Consider the following 24,516-nt stretch of genomic DNA (forward strand, 5'->3'; position numbering starts at 1 on the left):
CCCATTGAAAATGTGTGGCGCATTATGAAGCCTAAAATACCACAACAGAGACCCCGGACTGTTGAACAATTTAAGCTGTACATCAAGCAAGAATGGGAAAGAATTCCACCTGAGAAGCTTAAAAAATGGGTCTCCTCAGTTCCCAAATGTTTACTGAGTGTTGTTAAAAGGAAAGGCCATGTAGCACAGTGGTGAACATGCCCTTTCCCAACTACATTGGCACGTGTTGCAGCCATGAAATTCTAAGTTAATTATTATTTGCAAAAAAACAATAAAGTTTATGAGTTTGAACATCAAATATCTTGTCTTTGTAGTGCATTCAATTGAATATGGGTTGAAAAGGATTTGAAAATCATTGTATTCCGTTTATATTTACATCTATCACAATTTCCCAACTCATATGGAAACGGGGTTTGTACTTCCTGTTTGTCTCCACTCTCAGCCACTTTAACTCAACCTTAGCGCTGTTTCCCCTCACCTGTTTCCTGATTGGCTCCTCACTGTCACAGGGTAAGCTTCACATTGTCTGCATGACCCCAGGATGCAGAGACGAGAGGCGGCGAGCAAGTAAAATATTTTAATAATAAAAAAATAAGCTTGCACCACCGTGGAGGAAACAAAGGTCCACGGGTGACTGAAAAAACTAACAAAAACAAACAAACAGGAACCAAGGCAGAGGGATCAACATATTGTAGGTATAGAGGAAGAAGGAACACCAGCTACAACATGACATGTACAAGTCCGTCTGACAGCTGATGCTGGCAGGGACAACCAGGGACAGGTGTGTCTCCTGTCTCAGCTGTTTAATTGCCTTTATGCAAAATACAATGTAAACATATTTTAATCCAACAAAGTTTTATTTTGCAATACATTTTGGGTGGTATTTTGCCGAAATAAAGACATTTTTACTGTGTAGCCACACACCTCCTGACCTATACAGTGTTACAGAATTAATTAAAAAAAACCATAGGAAAATCAACTATTGTTAAATTAATATTATGTGTTTTTTCATGCACAGTAGGGAAGGAATTCATATGGCCTGTTGCGTTGACCAGCATTCCTCCAATGGGGAATTCAAATTGCTAGTCTCTCCCAGATTCTTTTTATGGCAATAAACTGATGTTTATATTCAATCAACAGGCAGTAGTTGGTATTTTGTGGTTTATTCTCCAAGCTTAGAGGACAAACGTGAGACCAATCTCGCACACCCGCGTTCCCTCGCCCGGTCTAGCTCGGTCTCCCCTCAAACCCCCGGAAGTCCCGTGATCTTCCCTCTGTCCCTCGCCCCCACTCCCTTTGTTTAGACTACTCCGAGTTATCTCTACTCTGACACATTCCAATCTAGAAGGCCGACACCTTACTATGAGACTCAAAAGAAGGAAGAATACTAGCTATTCTTTATATGACTATAGGAGTTTAGAAAGAAGTAACACTTAAATATGGATATGATTCTGATCTGCTTCCAACAAGTCCCCCTTGAAGATCTTCTAATAAGATCTTTATTACTTGAACAAAACTTATAAAGCACGCCCCACATTAAAGTCTTAAAGTTACCACTTTGCAAGACCCCCTTTAGTGACACTTAGCACAAGGGGCTGTGCGGTTCTGGATGGTCTCGAGGGAGGTTGTTCAGCAAGTCCCTCAACTGTGTCACGAGTCACGTTGGTTAGTCTCAATGGCGGCGGGGAGTTAGAGAGGCCGCTGAAACAGGAGTTCCAAGGGGTGTTAATTTGGTGACTGGGGTCACCAGTCTAACCATAGCACAAAGCCCAACGGCTGACGTCGGGATTCTAATGTACAATCTGTGCTCCTCACAACACCAGAATAAGTCAGCTCGTGCCCAAAGGCCTATCCTAGAGCCATCTATCAGTGTGGTGCGCCAGTAACGGTTAATGTCACCCAATTTGTTGGGGGACGAAGAGGGTCCTGTAATTTGAAAACGCGTGTAATTCAGCTTTTGGGCCACAAAGGGAAGAAGTCGGGTGGCATTGTCAACAGAAGGGTACACATGTCAGTCAACTTAAAAGGGGCGGGGTAAGTGTGGGAAAAGGGACGTCCAGCGGAAGAAGCAACACAGTCACCCAGGTTTTGGCATCCACCTGAGCCACAGGTTGTCTGCACCCGCTCCTAAGGTCAAAGTTACCAGGCCTTCGGTGGTGATGTCATTAGCACGCACAGATGTGAGAGCCTTTGAAACACCACCGAGGTGGGGTGGTACATTAGGTGCTACAGAGGGTGTAGAGGTAGTTAACGCCCTCTCAAGGACATTAATTTTAATAATTCCTTTAGAGTCTGTATCAGTCAGGTCAACCCCCAAAACAACATAAAAGGGACGATGGGCACCACTTACCATAGTATGTTGTCTGCATCCGACACCAATGGTTCAGGGTTGGGTCGTTAACAAATATAGAGGTTATTACCACGGTAATAGCTATTGTGTCCCCCGTACTTAATCACACTGCACAGGTCAAAAAATAAGTCTTGCTATCCCCTTTGACCCAGTCTATTTAAAGTCCGCTGTATGTTCTTAGACACTTGTCAGTCACTGTCGTCAGGAAGGATGAACTGAGACACAAAGACAGTAGAACACGCCCAAGCACCAGTCCGTCAGGGAATACTAGTCGGGTGTAACATCCTGCCTTTCGTCTATCAATATCAGAGTAATTTAGGTAACAAAACGGGGATAAACATCAAACTTTTCACTTAATGTAACGACACATATAGTTATGCTGAAAACAAGCAAGAAAAACTAAGAACCATTTAGCATACTGGATTGGTCTCACACAAGGATATACAATATAGAAGTTGAAAAGAGTAACGTAGGTAGAAAATCTCTCTCGTCTCCTGGGCTGTTAGGGTAGGGGACCCCTTAGCGATATCACAAATAACTCAAACTCAACTAAACCCTAACTTTTATGTAACTTATTCAATATGGTGAAAGTAACAAAATATGCTTATATTTATATTGTCACCAATACTAGAAAAATACTACCCTTATGGCGGATGCTTTAGCAATAGTATTTTGAATTTTTACCACACCTGGTGGCCCCAATAATTCATTAAGTCAAGCTCATGTTGTAGAAAGTTGAATGATGCGGACACGTTTGTTACTGAATACTTTCTATCAGACTTCTGCCATGGCAACTATGTGTATGTAATGAGCAACTATAGTTATTTGATATGCTTATATGTGTAATGTGTCGTTTTAGCTCAGCTGTTGTGTAGCTGCTAGCTCCTCGTAGCCTACAGGTGTCTAAAGTGCAGTCCATAGTTATGTGTTTAACATAACCCTGGACTAAACCTAAACAATTAAAAATGTGTAATTTGGGTGTCGGTGTAATTTGTGGCAGCTACGCCGTGTCTTATCATTGGACCTAAGTTCTTTGGTTTTGTAGGCGAGACAGAGAGCAAGGGAACAATGTGGGACATCAATTGTGTCCATCTTATACCATGCTAGCTGTTGCAAAGATAGGTCAACATGAGCAGCCACACCTTGAGTTCCAACATATATAAATAATCATAACATATGGCGAGTCGGGTGGCAGAACACACGGAAGCATCTCAGCCAGTCAGGGTTTTCACTGTTAGAGCAGTTGGATGTCAGCCATTCCTGTTGTTTCAGGCTGTGGTATGAGCTCCTGGAGGAGCCTCGATAGTGGTGTCGCAGCTTGGTGGTTGAGCCGTCAGGTAACACCAGGAAGGTTCCTTCTGTGCGATTTGAATGTCAGGTTACAGTCTGTAAAGGAGGTCCAGCAATCTGAACCGGAAGTGGTTTGGTGACAGGTAACCTTCTTGTGACCCCAGCGAAGCCTTCGACCTTTAAAGAGGAAGCACACAGTTTTTTTGTACCTCTGCATTCAGAATCGAATGGGCGGCTGCCGTTGACCCTCATGTCCAGCAGGGGTCCTGTCGGTACTTCCTGCTGGGGCTCCTGATGTGGGCGTCCTCTGCCACGCCTTCGTGTTCGTTTGTTGGCACGACGGAACCTTTCCTGTTCGGAAATGTTCGGACAGTCACGACTCCAGTGACCAGGCTGGTCACAGCCAAAACAGTTTCTACCCCAGACTGGCTTTGAAGCATTGTGTTGTCCACCACCCGAGTCCAACCGTCTGGTCGCACGTCTGTTGAGGATTATTTCCTCCACCTGTTGGAACTCAAAAGCAAGGTCACCCACTGCTGAATATACCCTAGCTGATCTTTGACCTTTTGGTTCTTTTCACTTTTTATCTTCAGCGATCTGTAATTTAAGTAGTCGTTTCCTTGTTGCTCTGTCATTAGCCCAATTTTGCATGGGATGACTAAAATGTCCCTGCCATATGTTGTTTTTGGCACCGTGTATATCAGGGTTAACTTTGTCCAAAGTGTTTGGCCAAAGGTTCCCTCCCTGAGGTACAGGTGGGAAAGCAAGGTCAACAATAGCTTGCATGTATGCATCGACAAGAGACTTATATTGAAGTAGGCCCCTATAATTGTCATGTGCCAAAAATGTCTGGTGTGCACTGCCCTCTGCTAGAGGAAAATGGTCAGACGTGCAAAATAAGGGGTTAATACTTTCTCTTTTAACGTTGATGTTCCAGGTAATTTAATGTTCAGTGAATGTATAGGATAGGCCAATATAAGCTTTGGCTTCCGCCTATTCGTTTTTCGGTCATTCTTTTTCTTTCTGTGTGTAAATGTGTATGATTGTTAATTTGTCTAATCTGTACTGTTAAACTGCTCACACAAAATGGTTGATTGTTGATTATACGACCAAAATAAACTTATTTCATTTATTCATTCATTATCTATCGCACTCATAGTTTTATTCCATTTTGCATCTAATTATTCCTATTGATTTCTTCCCATTTCACTCAAACAACAAAACAAACCAATAAACAAACTTGCAGCTAACCACAATCAACAGCATACCATTTACGAATACCTTCATTTGTCATCTTTTCTTCACTTTCGTTTTCCTTTACAAACAACATCCTGTATCCATCTCTTCCTTACACTTCACACAATGTTTCTATTTTCTTTTCTCCTAGAAACCATTCACGTAACGTAAGGTTATAAACATCCTTTTCCCATATTTTCTCAAACCATCCTCTTCACCCTCAATCTTCCTTCACCTGCTCTCTTTTTCTCTCTCTCTCCTTCTCACTGGAGTAGGGGGCGGTGGCCTAGTCAAAGTCTGGGCGGGTCGTTTGAATTGTCTTGCGCATGCGCGGCAGGCAAAACACCAATCAGTCTATTCTGTCCTATTTGTCTCATTAATCATCGGTTCTTTAGCTGCATTTAGTTTTTCCACGTAATCCCCGTTTACTTTTATCATACGCCAAACTCTTAAATTCTCGAGCACCAACCCTGTTCCATTTTCACCAGCGCACACACACACACACACACGCACGTGTAAGCACATGAGCAAGCAAACGCTTACGCACACACACGAGCACGCGCAACCTGCAGCACACACACACACGCACACACACACACACACACACACACACACACACACACACACACACACACACACACACACACACACACACACACACACACACACACACACAAGAAAAAAAAGCTGCACCTACCCTTATCTCTGCGTTTCACTTTACCATAAAACTTCCAGTTACTTTTCTTAATTTGGGACGGCGTGGCGAAGTTGGTAGAGTGACTGTGCCAGCAATCGGAGTGTTGCTGGTTACTGGGGTTCAATTCCCACCTTCTACCTTCCTAGTCACGTCCGTTGTGTCCTTGGGCAAGACACTTCAGCCTTTGCCTCTGATGGCTGCTGGTTAGCGCCTTGCATGGCAGCTCCCGCCATCAGTGTGTGAATGTGTGTGTGAATGGGTGAATGTGGAAATACTGTCAAAGCGCTTTGAGTACCTTGAATGTAGAAAAGCGCTATACAAGTATAACCCATTTATCATTTATCATTTATTAATTTACCAGACGTTTGAGTTCACGACTTTTCGAGTATTGTAAACTCCCTCTTAACCCTTTCAAGGAATGTTCTCTTTTTTTTTTTTACTCTACCTGCTAATTCCATTGTCGACAACCGTCCATTCAATTGATCATTAAACAGTAATGATTCATCACATTCCTCCCCCGCTGCCATCACATTTCTGTTTGTAAAACTCCAAGGCCATTGTGTCTATACTTTCTTAATTTCAGTGCCCTATTATCGTCACTGGGATCTTGCAACCCGGGAGTCTTTATTGTACCTTTTACAAATGGCCTCCAGCCTTTTCCTTACGTTTCAGTGCCCTATTATCGTCACTGGGATCTTGCAACCCGAACTCATTAAGGGACGACCAAATTCCCAGGGTAAGCTACACCCAACTATTAGTTCACTCATCAATGAAACTGCCCGTCACGGTAATCGAGACACAATGGCCTGAGTTGACCACTTATTTACAATTTTAATGCAATGGCAGGCTCGGCAAAAATGCAATCAATCTATCAAAATCACCAATCTGTGCCTGGGATTACAAAACAGTGTTTGACTTACAGACTTCAGGACAGACTCCTAAAGCAGATTTTGTATAAAAAGGCTCTGCTCACCTTGTATTGGCCATTTGAGTCTGTCCAGAAGATTGCAAGAAGTCATCAATCAACAGCGTGCCATCTCGGACGAAGCCCCCAAATTGTTGCGTTGACCAGCATTCCTCCAATGGGGAATTCAAATTGCTAGTCTCTCCCAGATTCTTTTTATGGCAATAAACTGATGTTTATATTCAATCAACAGGCAGTAGTTGGTATTTTGTGGTTTATTCTCCAAGCTTAGAGGACAAACGTGAGACCAATCTCGCACACCCGCGTTCCCTCGCCCGGTCTAGCTCGGTCTCCCCTCAAACCCCCGGAAGTCCCGTGATCTTCCCTCTGTCCCTCGCCCCCACTCCCTTTGTTTAGACTACTCCGAGTTATCTCTACTCTGACACATTCCAATCTAGAAGGCCGACACCTTACTATGAGACTCAAAAGAAGGATGAATACTAGCTATTCTTTATATGACTATAGGAGTTTAGAAAGAAGTAACACTTAAATATTGATATGATTCTGATCTGCTTACAACAGGCCCCATTCCTGGGTGGATCTCGGGTGAGAGGAAGATTGTATGAGGAGATATGTATGATGGGAAGCGTCACTCTGCACAGTAACTTAACGCTGTGGTCAAATTTGGAATTGCCACAAAACACATTTTAAGGTATTCATCACTATAAATGATAAATGGGTTATACTTGTATAGCGCTTTTCTACCTTCAAGGTACTCAAAGCGCTTTGACAGTATTTCCACATTCACCCATTCACACACACATTCACACACTGATGGAGGGAGCTGCCATGCAAGGCGCTAACCAGCACCCATCAGGAGCAAGGGTGAAGTGTCTTGCCCGAGGACACAACGGACATGACTGAATGGTAGAAGGTGGGGATTGAACCCCAGTAACCAGCAACCCTCCGATTGCTGGCACGGCCACTCTACCAACTTCGCCACGCCGTCTATACTGCCATCTGGCGGCTAAAGTTGATAGTGCAACCACCTGCCCCCAATGTGTCACGTTTCACATGTCAGGTAAACTGTGACAAATATGAATCCCCTTCCTATTGTATGAGCTTCATGTTGCGTCGAAAAAATAATTTTTCGTGAGCGTTGCATGGCTGTGTAGGAACAATAACCTTCACCGCAAAAAATGTTTCTATAAGTACCAACCTTTGCGTAGGTTTCATCCCCGCTGACGCAACATTTTTTCCCATAAGGCGCTTGATAACTTTGATCGGACTATTATCACATGTTACAACTTTATTTGGCTTTGTGCCTGCTTACTATGCAGCCTTAGTAAAATTTTAAAAAAATTTAAAATGCTGAGAGACTTAGTCACCAACCAGTTTTTAATCGTACTAAAACTGAGACAGTATGAAAAATGGTGCATTTTTAGTGAACATTTCAAAACGAAGGATCCACTGTATTATCTCTTTGTCATTAGTATTACAGTATTAGTTGTATTGTCCAGTTAAAGACAGTGTCTTATTCCTGCATTATCAATGCCTTTGGTCTTATTAGCATTAAAGGCCTACTGAAATGATTTTTTTTTTATTTAAACGGGAATAGCAGATCCATTCTATGTGTCATACTTGATCATTTCGCGATATTGCCATATTTTTGCTGAAAGGATTTAGTAGAGAAAATCGACGATAAAGTTCGCAACTTTTGCTCGCTGATAAAAAAGCCTTGCCTGTACCGGAAGTAGCGTGACGTCACAGGAGCTAGGATTCCTCACAATTCCCCGTTGTTTACAATGGAGCGAGAGTGATACGGACCGAGAAAGTGATGATTACCCCATTAATTTGAGCGAGGATGAAAGATTCGTAGATGAGGAACGTTACAGTGAATGACTTGAGAGGCAGCGATGGACGTATCTTTTTTCGCTCTGACCGTAACTTAGGTACAAGCTGGCTCATTGGATTCCACACTCTCCTTTTTCTATTGTAGATCACAGATTTGTATTTTAAACCACCTCGGATACTATATCCTCTTGAAAATGAGAGTCGAGAACGCGAAATGGATATTCAGTGCCTTTTATCTCCACGACAATACATCGGCGAAATGCTTTAGCTACGAGCTAACATGATAGCATCTTGCTTTAACTGCATATAGAAACAAAAGAAATAAACCCCTGACTGGAAGTATAGATAGAAAATCAACAATACTATTAAACCGTGGACATGTAAATACACGGTTAATGCTTTCCAGGCTGGCGAAGGTTAACAATGCTGTGCTAACGACGCCATTGAAGCTAACCGCACAGAGCTATGCTAAAAACATTAGCTCTCCACCTACGCCAGCCAGCCCTCATTTGCTCATCAACACCCGTGCTCACCTGCGTTCCAGCGATCGGCAGAAGGACGAAGGACTTCACCCGATGAGTTTGGCGGCCCGGAGACGTAGGAAGTCAAGGTGAGGTCGGCGGCTAGCGCGGCTAGCGCTCCAACAAAGTCCTCCTGGTTGTGTTGCTGTAGTCCGCTGCTAATACACTGATCCCACCTACAACTGTCTTCTTTGCAGCCTTCATTGTTCATTAAAAAAATTGCAAAAGATGTCCAGAATACTGTGGAATTATGAAATGAAAACAGAGCTTTTTGTATAGGATTCTACGGGGTACCATAACTTCCGTTACTCGGACTTCGTCACGCGCATACGTCATCATACCGCGATGTTTCAGCCGGATATTTCCCGGGAATTTTAAAATGTCACATTATAAGTTAACCCGGCCGTATTGGCATGTGTTGCAATGTTAAGATTTCATCATTGATATATAAACTATCAGACTGCATGGTCGGTAGTAGTGGCTTTCAGTAGGCCTTTAAGGAAGAGTGGAACTATGGGATCCGGTTGATAGTGAGGCTGTCATTCAAATTGCAATGAATATTACGCACAGACTGACACACAAACACAAATGTCAAATAATAGCCATTATTATTTGTTGAATTGTAACCATGCCATTTATTGGTCAAACACATGTTTTACATAGAAAATGTCAGAAATAAAGTTTATTGTCTCAGTAGCAGTCCTGAATCAGGGATGCAACCTGACAGGCTCCTAAGTGTGTTTTTTCCGAAAAGGTTGGCGAGGAAAAAAAATCTCCCCCAAATTTCGGAGTAAGCCTCTGCTGTAGAAGTACCTTCTCGACGGCGCTGTGCCACAGAGGTGATCTGCTGTCGAAGTCGGGCGGCAGTGCTGACAAGAGTAACCTCGACTTTTGTACCACTCGTTGGACGTCTGATTGACGAGGACCAAGAAGGAATGGAACAGGGCATAACCGGCCAGCAGGAAGAAGACAAAGACCACAAAGCCCAGCATGAAGATGATGCGGGGGAAGGTCAGGAACAGATGCTGGAAGGTAAAAGAGGAAATACATATGTAGCGCTTGATGACATATTTTCCCGAAATGTATTGCAAAACAGAACTCACCTGTATGATAAATACAGGCCCAGCAGGCTGCTGCTGGCCGTGCTCGTCTATATAACTGGCCCTCAGGAGCCCTGAACGCAACACGGCGTGAAGCAACATGTCGACTGTCAGGAGGGAAACGTCACCCGCCATGGCACAGATGCTGAACAAGTACAACATGAAGTATCGTGTGTTCTGGCCACCGATGCAGTTGTTCACCCAGATGCAATGGTGGTCGAACCGCCGGACACACCTGTTGCACACACCTGAAATACACACCACACTTCTTTTTGGGGATGTTACCATCAATCAGAATCGGCAGATTTGATCGCCGTTGCCGATTGACGCCTTTTAATACCGATTACAAACGACAATTACTTCTGGCTAACACTATTTATTTTTAGTCCCCTGGCTGACATACGCCATACACAGTGTGGAGCCGCTCCCATAAGCTTATAATAATCGATAAACGGCATTTTTTTGTATCTTAAAGGGGAACTGCACTTTTTTTTTAAATTTTGCCTAACGTTCCCAATCATTATGAGAGACAAGAAGACAAAAGGTTTTGTTTTTTTTTGCTTTATAACATATACAAATTGTCTTGTTCTAGGTGACTAGTAATGCAGCTAATTAATTCTACCTCTAAATCACTTTAAAAATGCATTCAAAAACCGTCAACAATACTTAATTTACTTTCCGTAACCCATATAATAGCCAACCTGCACCAACATTGTTATTGTAAGAGCGAACACTGAGGAACTATTTTTCTATCATAGTAATACATCGGCATGCTTCGGTATTAGCTGTAAAAGCTAACTACTGCAAGAGATAAGTTAGCTTCTACAACAACACGAAACATGTTTGAGTTTGTAATGCACAACACAATGCAATACGACACTAATTCGTACTGACTGAAAAACATGAACAATCATATTACAGTATCTGTAAAGTATTAGCCCACATTTCATATTTGGTTTGTACACAGCTGAGTTAGTATGACAGTGTATGTACAGTAGTTGAAACAACACGCATGATGTGTTGCGTGTATCATGATCGATATTAAAGTGACTCCCTCGATGGACAGTTGTTCGTCTGGTCCAGCTGACCCGGGATGTTTCCTGTTGATTTTGGGTAAGCAATCCATTTATGTTGAAATAGCTTGGCTCCAAGTTCCATACTTATAGCGTCAAAATCGCTTTCATCCCCCTCTCCCGGCTTCCGTCTGCTCCAACTCTCACTCTTCCTCTGTGCTCGCTTCTATAAGCAGTAGTATATATTTAGCTTCAAAAGTATAAGGTTGTGAATCCTCATTTGTGCTAAAATAGTCGTCTTCATTGTCTGTTACCAAGTCTGCCATGATTAGAAAACACACTCGTGTTTGATTCCGGAAGTAGGAAAAGACATGTTGCCAGAAGTCAGACGTGTGCTGCTATGGAAACAGAAATAAATGCGCAAAACATTTAAGTCCTGGAAATGGTTAAAATGATCAAATACAGTAAATATTGTACACATTACGTATTGTTATTAATGTGTCTGTTACTACATGATATATAGACTTGCACTGTATATATAATACAGTGAAGTTGTTTTAGAGGGCTTTGAAGGCTACAATGGTGACTCCCATTTACCGCATCTTTCAAGCGTTTATCATTTTTAAAATCGTAAAAAAAAAAGACGTGTGTTCTTGTCCCTCATAACGATTGTGTGTAACGAGTAAATAGATATGATCAAAATAGTATCAATCTCACAGAGATTCCAGAGCCATTTTGAGACGTGATCCACGACGTAGAGATGGGAACCACAGGTCCCTTCCCCATCAACAACAGCGCTAATCATGCAGACTTTGTGAGAGCCAACAACGATTACTTTGGGAAAAATGATGATCCTGGACTTCATATTTTTGAGCCCGAACACAAAAAGGATGATCAATAGGTTTTAGAAAGCCGACTGCTACCCAGATGCAGCTTTAGGGAGAGGAACTCGCATGGCTGCGGTAGTTGTGACCCCAAGATGCAGAAAACAGGAGAACGACGTGCAGGTAAGAGTCTTTAATATACTCAAAATAGGAGGAGCAGTCATAAAAGGTCCCTGACATAATCAATCATCGAGCACTGACGAACAGGCGAGGCAGGCATTAACAGCCGCCTGATTGGCAACTGCAACCAGGTGTGCCAGGCTGCCAATCAGGAACAGGTGAGGGAAAAGAGCGCCGACAGGAAACAAACACCAAACAAGGAACTACAACCAGAGGTGAAGTGACAGATCGTCACATTGAGTGAAACACTAGAGCATCATGTAGCAGTATTGGTAAGTGCTAAACAAACTACAAACATAATATAACGATCGCTCACTGTACAATGTCTGCTCTAACTGCAATGACGACTGATAGGATGTTCATATTTTCCTGTTTAGATGAAGAATTCATCATAATCCACAGGAAGGGTTAAAAGGAAAAGTTGCTGCATACAGAGGCCGTCTTCGGTTGTCGTGTCTTTGTCGCCACAAATTGAATGTCACAGATGAACAACTTCTGGATTTATGGCTAAATCCTCCTATTATCCAGATGAGAGGCATGATCTAGAATAATTTTGACGAGCCGAGACGCAATGCCTGCGATGAGGTGGCGACTTGTCCAGGGTGTACCCCGCCTACCGCCCGAATGCAGCTGAGATAGGCTCCAGCAACCCCTGTGACCCCAAAAGGGACAAGTGGTAGAAAATGGATGGATGGAGACGCAAAGCAGTAGCAGCAGGACACCGGCCAGCTCACAGTACAACAGCATAAGCTAGTTACCTCTCTGTTATCAATGCGCCGTTAAAAAATTGTTTTTGTCTGCATTAGCGCTTATAATAACAATATCGGTAATATTTGGTTAGTATTCAGGTCACGATATGTAAATAGAATATTGTTGGCGGGTTTTGCCCCGCGACCCAGAGAGGGACAAGCGGTAGAAAATGGATGGATGCATGGATATTTAGAGGGATTTGTGGGCGGAATAGGCACACCCATTGGTTCAATTGTTTTATTGATTTACTTTATTTAAACAACTATGAAGTTGTCTTCATTTTTAAATCATTAAGCCAAGATTTTACCAGTCCGGCCCGCTATCAGGAAACATCAACACAAATGTGCAAGCAAGCAGTACTCACTGCCATCGATTCTGAGAGATGTGCACATCAGGACTTTTCCACAGCTTTCACTTTGTCGCCAGGCTTCAGTTCTTTGAACCGCTTGCAAAAGAAGAGCTTCTCCTGGTGCTTTTCATCTCCACAGACAACGCATCCGGCTTTCCCTGTGAATCTGGTAGAGGCAAACTTCTTTTCCATGTAAGTAGGTTTCTTCTCAGACCTTTCACTTACACCAAGCTGCTCTAGCTTCTCCAGGATTTCTTCTTGGGTCTTCAGGAATTTGAGGAGGCTGTCAAAGTGATTGTCTGCCGTCACTTTGCTTCCTGGGTTGACCATTAATGTAAGCCAGTCCCTCTTTATGTTGTCCGGCAGCTTACTCTCTATTGACCTGATCACAAGGGGGTTGTTGATGGCTCCGATGTTTCCCAGCACTGTCAGGTCATCTAGGGCCTTTTCCACCTTTTGGATTAAGCCAATCACTTTCCTTGGCTGGTTTGATTTTAAAGCAGGAATCTTCTCCAGTTCTTCAACTATTTCTAAGACAATTGTGGTTTTGTTGCCATACCTGTTTTCAAGCACTCTGAACATGTCTTCCGCATCATTGTATGTTGACAGGCGTAGTTCTCTGCTTATCCGCTCATCAACACTGTCCAGGAGCTGAAACTTCTTCACTTCAATGGAGCCGGTCGGCTCTCCCTGTCTTTGCAGTTTCTCCCAGTCACTACGCCATCGATGGAAGTTCCTTTTGAATCCATAGAATCTGGGTAGACTGGTGGGTTTGATTCTCAGCACCGGCTGTGGAGTTGGTTGGAGCTGGGGTTCTCTTCCTCTTCTTCCTTCCTTTGCACTTCTTTGTGCCGTTAGGAATTCGGCCCTTCTGGCCTCGAGGACATTGCTGAGTGCCCTCAGGTCCTTAACTCTGCCTTCCAGCCTTGACCTTTGGTCATCTGGAATCCACCTTTCCCACTCAGTCATGCTTGTGATTGCATCTTTGACCAATGATTTTACTCCAATCCGCTGCAGCTCATATCCGTCTCTGTTGATTGCAGTCACAGGCATTCCCCGGACATCTTCACTGGCGGTCCCTGCCTCATTTATTGCAGAGTTGACTTTGTCCTCACCATATCTGGACCAAAGGTTGTGCTGAACTTTTTTCCGGATTTTATCCAGTCTTGCTTCACACTCATCTGTGTTTTTTTCTATGTCTCTTTGCTGCTGCATATCCAGTTCCACTTAATCACCTTCCTCAGACTTGGCCTCCATGTCCACCAGTAGGCCGGTCTCGTAGTCATCGTTTGCTTCATCGACATCCCTCGCCAGACTGGAAAGTTTGCAGAACTCCTCTTGTAGTTCCTGCTTTATCATGGTATCTGCAGCCCTGCTGAGGAAGTTGGCTTGCTTGGTGAAGACACTTTTGGCTACGGTCCTCTCTTGCTTCAGTTGCTTGACTGTTTTCCCAAGAGCTTCGCTTGCCATGGTGCAATTTCAAGTCAAACCTCCCTTTGCGACAGCAGCTTCTTTGACTTCAGGCCCTTAATCCTCGTCTTCACTGCCACGCTGGTGGTTATCAACTGTCAAGTCCTTCTTGAGTCCAACTGACCCTTTCAAGTTTGGGTACAGCTGTGAAAAAAACCTGAAGAACTTGACAGTAATAGATTTATCTCCATGCGGCCCCTGAGCTAAAATGAGTTTGACACCCCTGTTATAAGCGCTAACGTAGACTAACTATTTAAAGCGGCGCATGCTTAAAATGATCATAACACGTAAATATTAAATGTTATTATAACTGTGCCCGTCAGTACATTACATATATTTACTTACATCATGTATATAAAATCTTAATGGAGGTGTTTGGATGTTTGTTTTTTAAACGGGCTTTATAGGCAGAATAGCGCGGCTTCCGTAGGCTCCAATGTAAGCAGACTTTTGATCACATGTATTGACTATATAGAATGCATAAAAAAATACACTCGTCGTCACGTCTTTCATAAAGATTGTGAACGTTAGGCAACATTCTAAAAAAAAGTGCAGTTCCCCTTTAAATAAATCATTTCTCAATCCTGGGGCAATGAATCAGAAGTGATAAGGTAATTTGTAAAGGAAAACAAGTACAGTGATAAACCGACAAGGAATAAAAAGACTTCCAGACCAAGAACTTACTACAGTGTTTGGAGCGGGCAGGTTTGATAAGCTTACAGGTCGGGCAAGTGACGCCCGGGTGAAACAGCCTCTTGTCGTATGGATACAAGTACAACTGGCTGGATACATTCTTCATGGTCACGGTGCCTGTCAGAGTAAAACAACAAAATGTAACCGCAGACATTCTTGATGTGCCCTCATTTCCACTAAATGACCTGGATCTTTCTTGATGCAGAGGTAGAAGAAGACAGTTTTCACAGCGAGCAGGATGTAAGGTACAGACAGGCTGGTCAGGGTGGTGTCCATATCTCTGCAGAAACCAAAAACTTCGTAGGTGAACTCTGCATACACAGCAGCCTCCAGCAGGATCTGCAGGTAGATGAACGTGTTGTTCCTGCAGTCACACAAACACAATAATTAAAACAGAAAATAAAAGAACATAATTTGCCTTTCTATCCCACTTGTTAAAGGGGAACTGCACTTTAAAAAAAAATGGTGCCCATTAGCTACAATCCTCATGTGAGACAAGAACACACGTTTTTCCCTTTTCCGTGTATTTTAAATAGTGAACAACTGCTAGTACGAGGCAGCTAACACATGTGATACTTGTACTGCGCCTATAAATTGTCTAAAAAAATGCCAACAGCGCTCAATTTACATGCTATGACCTGCATATTAACCAAGCTGTAGCAACATTGTAATTATAAGAACTAACGCAGAGGAACTACTTTTCATGATGCATTGCCTTGCTTACACTGCTCCTCCAACCACTAGCGAGTAGCCAGCGACTAGCTACTAATTAGCTTGAGCTGCTATTAACGTTGGTTGCAACCCGCTTAAAATAAAGCTGTTGTATTGCCTTTAAGTTAGTTAAAGTTAATACTAAATTATAAAACAGAAGTTTCGGCAATGCTTAACATGATCAAAACTCTGTAAATATCATGTTATCAGAATGTCAGTGGAAGCATTTAAGTCCCATCTTAAAACTCATTTGTATACACTAGCCTTTAAATAGACCCCTTTTTAGAACAGTTGATCTGCCGTCTCTTTTCTGCTCTGCCTCCCTCTCCTGCGTGGAGAGGTTATTAGGTGACCGCAAATGATTCGCTAGCTGTTCAAAGTCTGGACACGGAGTGTACCACTCATCTGTGAATTAGTTGATGAAGTCTCTGCGCTGCTGACTTGTCTCCACTCAAGATGATCTCCTGCTGGCCCCACTATGGACTGGACTCTCACACTATTAACTAGATGCACTCGACATCTATTGCACCGGTGGTGGTCCCCTCCAAAGTTTCTTATTGTATCCCATTGGGTTGAGTTTTTTCTTGCCCTGATGTGGGATCCGAGCCGAGGATGTCGTTGTGGCTTGTGCAGCCCTTTGAGACACTCGTGATTTAGGGATATATAAATAAACTTTGATTGATTGAGAATGTGCCTGTTACTAAACTACATACATACTTACTGCATTTATATAAAACAGTGTTGGAGGGTTTTAGAGGGCTTTATCGGTGGAATAGATCGTAGCCATACAACCTGCCGTGTTAGCCGCCTCTTACTAGCAGTTCTTAACTATTTATAGAATGCACAAAAAAGGGAAAGATGCAGGGCTCGAATTTAACCACGGCAACCGCTGCAATTGCCGCGACCGCCCTCTCATTTGCCATAAGGCCCTAAAAAATTGACCAACATTTGCGGCAACACATTGCTGTGACCGCCCTTGCTAATGGACAAGGGATATAATGGTCATCGGTATAATGATAATTAAAGAAAATATTCCAGACGGTTAGAAATACCATCTCCTTTATAAATTACAGAAGACCCTATAATTGTTTATTACATTTGAACAACATGAAAACACACATGTGCACTTTCGTCGCTTAGGTTTCTAATCATGGAGTAGTAACACTGTTAATCTCGCTCCAGTGCTACGCCCTTGGAGTATACTTAGTCAACAGCCATACATGTCACACCAAGGGTGGCCGTATGAACAACGCCAACACTGTCATAAACCTGTGCCACATAGTGAGACCACACTAAAAATCAATGACAAACACATTTCGGGAAAATATTTGCACCGCAACACAACATAAACACAACAGAACACATTCCCAGAATTCCTTGTAGCACCAACTCTTCTGGGACGCTACAGTCTTTTTCCATCGCTTCCCGCCGTGTGTTTAAGAGCACGCTGCTGTGTTTAGATGGATAAAGGTGTGGACAATATTGGATACACTTGTCCCCACACTAAAAGTATACAGCGAATGAGAAAAACTATATTATGTTGCTTTCATTTTGACAATACAGTGTCCATCAGCTGCTGTGACAGAGTTAATGAGGTGAGGAAACACGCTGCCACTCCTGTTTTTTGTTGTTGTTGGCCAAACTGTTGTACTGAACCACAAGGGGGCTTTAGAAAAGAACACATCTTGTTTATTAGACTTTATTTATTTAAACTGCTTTGTGTTTTATTTTGATATCAAAAAATTAACGCCATGTTTGTTTTTTTTACTTTTTTTTTCATGTCACAAAGGTATTACTTTAAAAACCATTTGACACATAATTTTGTTAATGTTTTATTGTGTATAGTTAATTCCTATACGACATATTTCTGCTCAAACTCTTAATGGATCAGTCCCAATACATCACCTACATGTACAGAACATTTTTAAAAAATACTTCCCTCTATCAAAAGGTAAACATAGAGATAAAGGCATCATGAAATAACAAAAAGTTGACAAGTTTATATTGATAATGAATTTTAAAAAATGTATATGTATGCATGCATGCTTTGGAGGCCCTGCCTGGAATGAAAATAATGTTTGCCTTGGTGCCCTTCTAACTTGCCTTAGTGCAGCGTTTCTCAAAGTTTCTCAAAGTGGTGGGGAATAGAGACATGACAGGTGGGGCGCGAGGAACGGGAGGAAATTTCACTTTAATTTTTTTTATTTTTTTTTATTACATTCTTAGATTTTTTTTTTTTACTATGCTTTCATTTTCTATACACACTGTAAATCACTTTGTGATTCTGTCTGTGAAATCTGCTATATAAATAAATGTAAATTACTTATTTTTCCTGTAGGCTTTACATTTCTAGGTAGGAGCGAAAGTTTGACAGACATAGCAACAGTAACTAATGGGGGCGGGGATAAGCGGAAGCTTTGTGTATGGCGTGTCACTGTGCGAGGATTTGCTGTTTTGCAAATACATAAAAAATAGAGCCACTGCTGATGAGCTGTTCAAGATAACGGGCAGTTTCCTCAAAGAACACGACCTTAAATGGGAAAACTGTGTGGGCTTTTGCTCTGATGGCGCACAGACCATGGCAAAGTCAAGAAACGGGCTGCAGGCTCTAATAAAGAGGGTTGCGCCAAATGCGCATTGGACACACTGTGTGTCATTCACCGGGAAGCACTCGCGTCAAGGCAGCTCAGCCCCGAACTCAATGAGGTTTTAACAGTGGCAGTGTCAAGCCTGCAACCCCGATTTGAAAAGCTGTGCAGTGCAAAACAGGCTCATTGCAGCCACTAATGCTGGAGTACTGTAAAACTCATGTTCACTCGCCCTGTCTTGCCAAATGCACAGCGCCTCCTTTTTTTTTTTGCAAAGTGGCAATTTTATTTTTATTTATTATTGAAATTGATGCAAGTTATAACACTTTTTTTGATTTATTATTGAACTTAATGCAAGTTATAACACTTTTGTTTTATTTATTATTGAACTTGATGCAAGTTATTTGATTTATTATTGAACTTGATGCAAGTTATAACACTTTTATTTGATTTATTATTGAACTTGATGCAAGTTATAACACTTTTTTTGATTTATTATTGAACTTGATGCAAGTTATAACACTTTTTTTGATTTATTATTAAACTTGATGCAAGTTATAACACTTTTGTGTTATTTATTATTGAACTTGATGCAAGTTATTTTATTTGATATTGAACTTGATGCAAGTTATACCACAGCTGCACAGTTATTTTATTTATTATTGAACTTGATGTTATTTTATGTTATTGAGTTTGAATGTATAAAACTTGATGTTACTTGATGTTTAATAAATTTGAAAATGTTAAGATTGGCATTAGCGTTCTGTTGGGGCGATGGGGGCAGGTGGGGCTTGAAAACTCCCCCTTGTCCAAAGTGGGGGATGACAAAAAAAAGTTTGAGAACCACTGCCTTAGTGTCCCAAAATATGAGCTTGATTGATTGATTGATTGAAACTTTTATTAGTAGATTGCACAGTACAGAACATATTCCGTACAATTGACCACTAAATGGTAACACCCGAATAAGTTTTTCAACTTGTTTAAGTCGGAGTCCACGTTAATTAATTCATGGTACAAATATATACTATCACCATAATACTGTCATCACAAAAGTTAATCATCAGAGTATATACATTGAATTATTTACATTATTTACAATCCGGGGGGTGGCATGTGGAGGGGGTTGGGGCGGGGGTTTAGGTTTGGTTGCTATCAGCACTTCAGTCATCAACAATTATATCTTCTGAGAAATGGCTCTCCTTTAAGGCAACACTTGCCTTGACCTTAAAAAGTTAAAATTTGAGGCCTGAAGATGTATGTCCTTGTCTCACACCTAAGGATTATGAATGATGGGCAAAACAAAGTGCAGTTCCCTTTGAAGTAAGGGTCATCAGCAGCAAGTGATAATTTTTAGTCAGGCAGTTCTCAGTATGATAGAATAAAATAGAATAGAATAGAATAGATAGTACTTTATTGATCCCTGGGGGAAATTCAGTGCATATTAGCACCATTAGAAAATACAAACACAATCAAAGCTGAGCATTGTTCCGTTTGTAAATGCAGAATTATTGCTGGATCGCCCTAATAATGTGCAAATATACGTTGACTCTATGTGAAAACCTTATATTGGCCTACCTTTGATGAAATAATCTGTGCATTGTCCATTGTGAAAACCGCTGGAGCCATTTTGGAGTAATTGGTGCAAAAACCTGTCAGGGCAAAACATGCATCACAAAGGTCAGGTTTGCATTTGATGATGTCAAAAGTAGTCCAACAGCATTCTCCAACAAAATACACATTTCTTACCTTTGCTGTGCAGCTGAGGAAAATATTCAAAGGAGTTTGCTTCTGTCCGGAATATTTGCAGACTAGGACGATGCACGTCAGCACCACAGCAACGTAGATGGCAAACAAAGTGAGGAAATCCATGTCTCAGGGCAGGACTTCAAAGAAACAACAGGTGTCGCGACGCAGTGGTAGTTCCCACTAATATGCATTTTCTTCCAACATGGAGCACAGATACATAATAAAAAAAACGAACTATTAAACCGTCACACGGAAATAAGAAGTAAAAGTTGACAAGAGTATTGCTACTTGTTCGCGAACCGGACGGACCTAATATTCTAACTGCCTGCACATCATTAATCTATTTATTCTCTAAAATCAACATATATATTTATAATAACTCTCACGTTTACATGTATTTGACGCTTTTGAATGCAGCGACGTTGTAATCTGTTTCACTTTTACTATATGCTACTACTTCCTGTAAACAAGGCTACACTTCCTTAGCATCAGTGTGGTTAACCCCGAAGCTAACAGCTAACGCCTGCCACCCCCCACCCATAAACACCACCACTGAAGCGTGGACTTTTTAATTCATCTGGCAGTGGAAATACTAATGAGCTTGTCTGTTTGCAAACGAAAACTTTTTTTTTTAAACTGTATGTTAACAAAACTCAGTGCCGTTCTATTTTGCAGTCTGCTGATGTTATATTGCCACCTACTGGTAAAACATTTGCTTGCACCTATTACAAATCGTATATAAGGCTTTTTGATTGATTGATTGATTGAGACTTTTATTAGTAGATTGCACAGTGAAGTACATATTCCGTACAATTGACCACTAAATGGTAACACCCGAATAAGTTTTTCAACTTGTTTAAGTCGGGGTCCACTTAAATTGATTCAGATACAGATATATACTATCATCATAATACAGTCATCACACAAGATAATCACATTGAATTATTTACATTATTTACAATCAGGGGTGTGGAGGGGGGGGGTAGGATATGGACAGCAAGTAGTGGACATAGAGAGAGAGAGAGAGAGAGAGAGAGAGAGAGAGAGAGAGAGAGAGAGAGAGAGAGAGAGAGAGAGCGATCAGAAGACATAAGAAAAAGTATCTGCATTTGATTGTTTACATTTGATTATTAGCAATCCGGGGAGGGTGTTAGTTTAGGGTTGTAGCTGCCTGGAGGTGAACTTTTATTGCGGTTTTGAAGGAGGATAGAGATGCCCTTTCTTTTATACCTGTTGGGAGCGCATTCCACATTGATGTGGCATAGAAAGAGAATGAGTTAAGACCTTTGTTAGTTCGGAATCTGGGTTTAACGTGGTTAGTGGAGCTCCCCCTGGTGTTGTGGTTATGGCGGTCATTTACGTTAAGGAAGTAGTTTGACATGTACTTCGGTATCAGGGAGGTGTAGTGGATTTTATAGACTAGGCTCAGTGCAAGTTGTTTAACTCTGTCCTCCACCTTGAGCCAGCCCACTTTAGAGAAGTGGGTAGGAGTGAGGTGACTAGCTGACAACCTGACTAGCTTGTTCTGAGATGTTTGGAGTTTAGATTTGAGGGTTTTGGAGGTGCTAGGGTACCAGGAGGTGCATGCGTAATCGAAAAAGGGTTGAACGAGAGTTCCCGCCAGAATCCTCATGGTGCTTTTGTTGACCAGAGAGGAGATTCTGTAGAGAAATCTCGTTCGTTGGTTAACCTTTTTGATTACCTTGGTTGCCATTTTATCACAGGAAAGGTTAGCCTCTAGAATGGAACCTAGGTAGGTGACCTCATCTTTCCTGGTGATAACAATGTCACCCACTTTTATAGTGAAGACTTTCTTAAGGTTGATGTGGGACCCAAACAGGATGGATTCTGTTTTACCCAAGTGTATGGATAGCTTGTTGTCAGCGAGCCAGGTGCAAGTTCTACAGAGCTAAGCACTGAGGATTTTCTTCACCTGTGACTTGTCCTTGTCGGATACCAGCAGGGCAGAGTCATCCGCAAACAAAAACAATTCACAGTCGCATGCCGATGACAAGTCGTTTATGTATATTAGGAACAGTAAAGGTCCCAATATACTACCTTGGGGGACTCCACAGCTCACCGAGAGGGGGGGGGACACGGTGCCGTTCACCTCTACCACCTGCTCCCTCCCCTCCAAGTAAGATTGCATCCAGCGCCATGAGGTTTTGTTAGCTCCATGAGGTTTTGTTAGCTCCATGAGGTTTTGATTTATGCCATGATTTATGCAAGGTAATGTATATTACTTTTTATGGAAAATACAGGATAAGCATAAGTAATTATTTTTTGTATTATTATTTATTAAATTCTTAATCATTTTAGTGTTTTTGTTAGTTGTATGTTATGTATTTATTTATTCATTTTACTCACTGTACAATTTCAGTCCGATTTAACGTACTATTTATCTTGTTAATTCATAATCAAGGTGTTGTTGTTTTTTTTAATCATAAATCCTGTAGCCATTTATTCATTATATCCCCACCTTCTACCATCCTAGTCACGTCCGTTGTGTCCTTGGGCAAGACACTTCACCCTTGCTCCTGATGGCTGCTGGTTAGCACCTTGCATGTCAACTCCCGCCATCAGTGTGTGAATGTGTGTGTGAATGGGCGAATGTGGAAATACTGTCAAAGCGCTTTGAGTACTTTGAAGGTAGAAAAGCGCTACACAAGTATAACCCATTTATCATTTATCATTATACAATATCCTGTCCATTTTACCCTGTTATTCATTAATTATTTTATTACTGAACAAACTATCCAAAAAACAATTCAAAGTCAATCAATCAAAGTTTATTTATATAGCCCTAAATCACGAGTGTCTGCACAAGCCACAACGACATCCTCAGTTCAGATCCCACATCAGGGCAAGGAAAAACACAACCCAATGGGCTACAATGAGAGACCTTGGAGGGGACCCCTGGCCGACCGGTGCAATGGACGTCGAGTGGATCTAGTTAATAGTGTGACAGTCCAGTCCATAGTGGGGCCAGCAGGAGATCATCTTGAGTGGAGACAAGTCAGCAGCGTAGAGATGTCTCCAACTGATGCACAGATGAGTGGTCCACCCCGGGTTCCAACTTTGTCATCATCTGTGGTCACCTAACCACGAAGGAGAGGGGGGAAGACCAGAAAAGAGACGGCAGATGAACTGGTCTAAAAGGGGGGTCTATTTTTTAAAGGCTAGAGTATACAAATTAGTTTTAAGGTGGGATTTAAATGCTCATTAACATTCATTAACTTTACTATTACACTTTAAAATGGTAACATGTTAAAGACAGGAAGTGAAATATGCAGACTCTCAGTAATGACTCATGGAAGATAATTAGGACTGTCTTAGAAGTATTTTGTTGTGGATTAGACTGCATCAAAGCAGAATCTTTTTCAGTTTATTAACTGCAGAAAACACATTTTAAGATCAAAATAGGTGGGGGGAAAAAGCCCATTTTACAGTGTGTCTGACTGTGACTGACATGCACTGGCACATAACAAGGCATCATGGGACACCTGCTGGATCTGGTTGCTGACTGGGCCCTCAACACTCATATTACAGCTCACGTTGCTGAAAAGAAGAGTGTTGTCCATAAGCTATGGATTCTGTTTAAATAAAAAAGGTAAGAGATGCATGCTTTTAATACTACCTATGTTGTCGATTAATGATTCTGTATAAACACATAACAGTTGCCTGTAAGATGACCATTTATCATTTGTTTTGACTATAGCAGAAGTAAAATAAGTGTACATTAACAATGTTAATACATAAGTTGACACCCAATTGTATTTTTATTATAATCCTATAACAGTTGTGTTATACTGCGTACAATAAAAAGCAATACTTCCATGACAGTAACAATTACTAACTTTGTATATATAGGCAGAATTTCAAATGATGCTCTACTATATGGACCTCAATAGATTGTGCAAGTGTACTTAATGTTGTGGTTGTGGTTGTGGACACCAGGGTACTGAGGTAAAAATAAAAATGTCAATGATAAAAAAAATACAACCAAACATCACCAAACCACAGGTATATTCCATCTGATAATATACATTTTAATGTGAGTACATAAGTATCCCAATATTATAATTTTGCTGTTAGGTACTTAGTACTGTAAAGGATCAAGCCACAATATTAATTCATTTATTTAATTTTTAATTAATAAAAAAAATTAATCCACAATGTGAATGATTTGTATTCATTTAAAACAATACAAACACAATTTACTATGCAATACAAACATTTT

The 24,516-nt window shown here is 41.5% G+C and overlaps 1 protein-coding gene across 1 annotated transcript; it reads right to left on the reverse strand.

The window, feature by feature from the left end:
* Positions 1 to 9,466: 9,466 nt before the first annotated feature.
* zdhhc4 (zinc finger DHHC-type palmitoyltransferase 4) lies at positions 9,467 to 20,949 on the reverse strand. The gene is made up of 6 exons (XM_062056105.1): positions 20,277 to 20,949; positions 20,106 to 20,179; positions 15,417 to 15,595; positions 15,223 to 15,348; positions 9,956 to 10,200; positions 9,467 to 9,877 (listed from the first exon to the last, which is right to left on the reverse strand). The coding sequence occupies exons 1-6, from the start codon at positions 20,397 to 20,399 to the stop codon at positions 9,584 to 9,586; spliced, it is 1,041 nt and encodes a 346-aa protein (XP_061912089.1). The 5' UTR covers positions 20,400 to 20,949; the 3' UTR covers positions 9,467 to 9,583.
* Positions 20,950 to 24,516: the final 3,567 nt, after the last annotated feature.

The sequence above is a fragment of the Entelurus aequoreus genome, linkage group LG08 (genome assembly GCF_033978785.1).
Source record: "Entelurus aequoreus isolate RoL-2023_Sb linkage group LG08, RoL_Eaeq_v1.1, whole genome shotgun sequence".
Lineage (NCBI taxonomy): Eukaryota > Metazoa > Chordata > Actinopteri > Syngnathiformes > Syngnathidae > Entelurus > Entelurus aequoreus.

Excerpts from the sequence above, each read along its gene's own strand:
- zdhhc4 (XM_062056105.1), bottom strand. The coding sequence starts at position 20,399 with ATGGATTTCCTCACTTTGTTTGCCATCTACGTTGCTGTGGTGCTGACG. Across the intron at positions 20,180-20,276 it reads TCCTCAGCTGCACAGCAAAG|GTTTTTGCACCAATTACTCC; the intron begins GTAAGAAATGTG and ends TTGCCCTGACAG. Across the intron at positions 15,596-20,105 it reads CACAGATTATTTCATCAAAG|GAACAACACGTTCATCTACC; the intron begins GTAGGCCAATAT and ends GTGTGACTGCAG.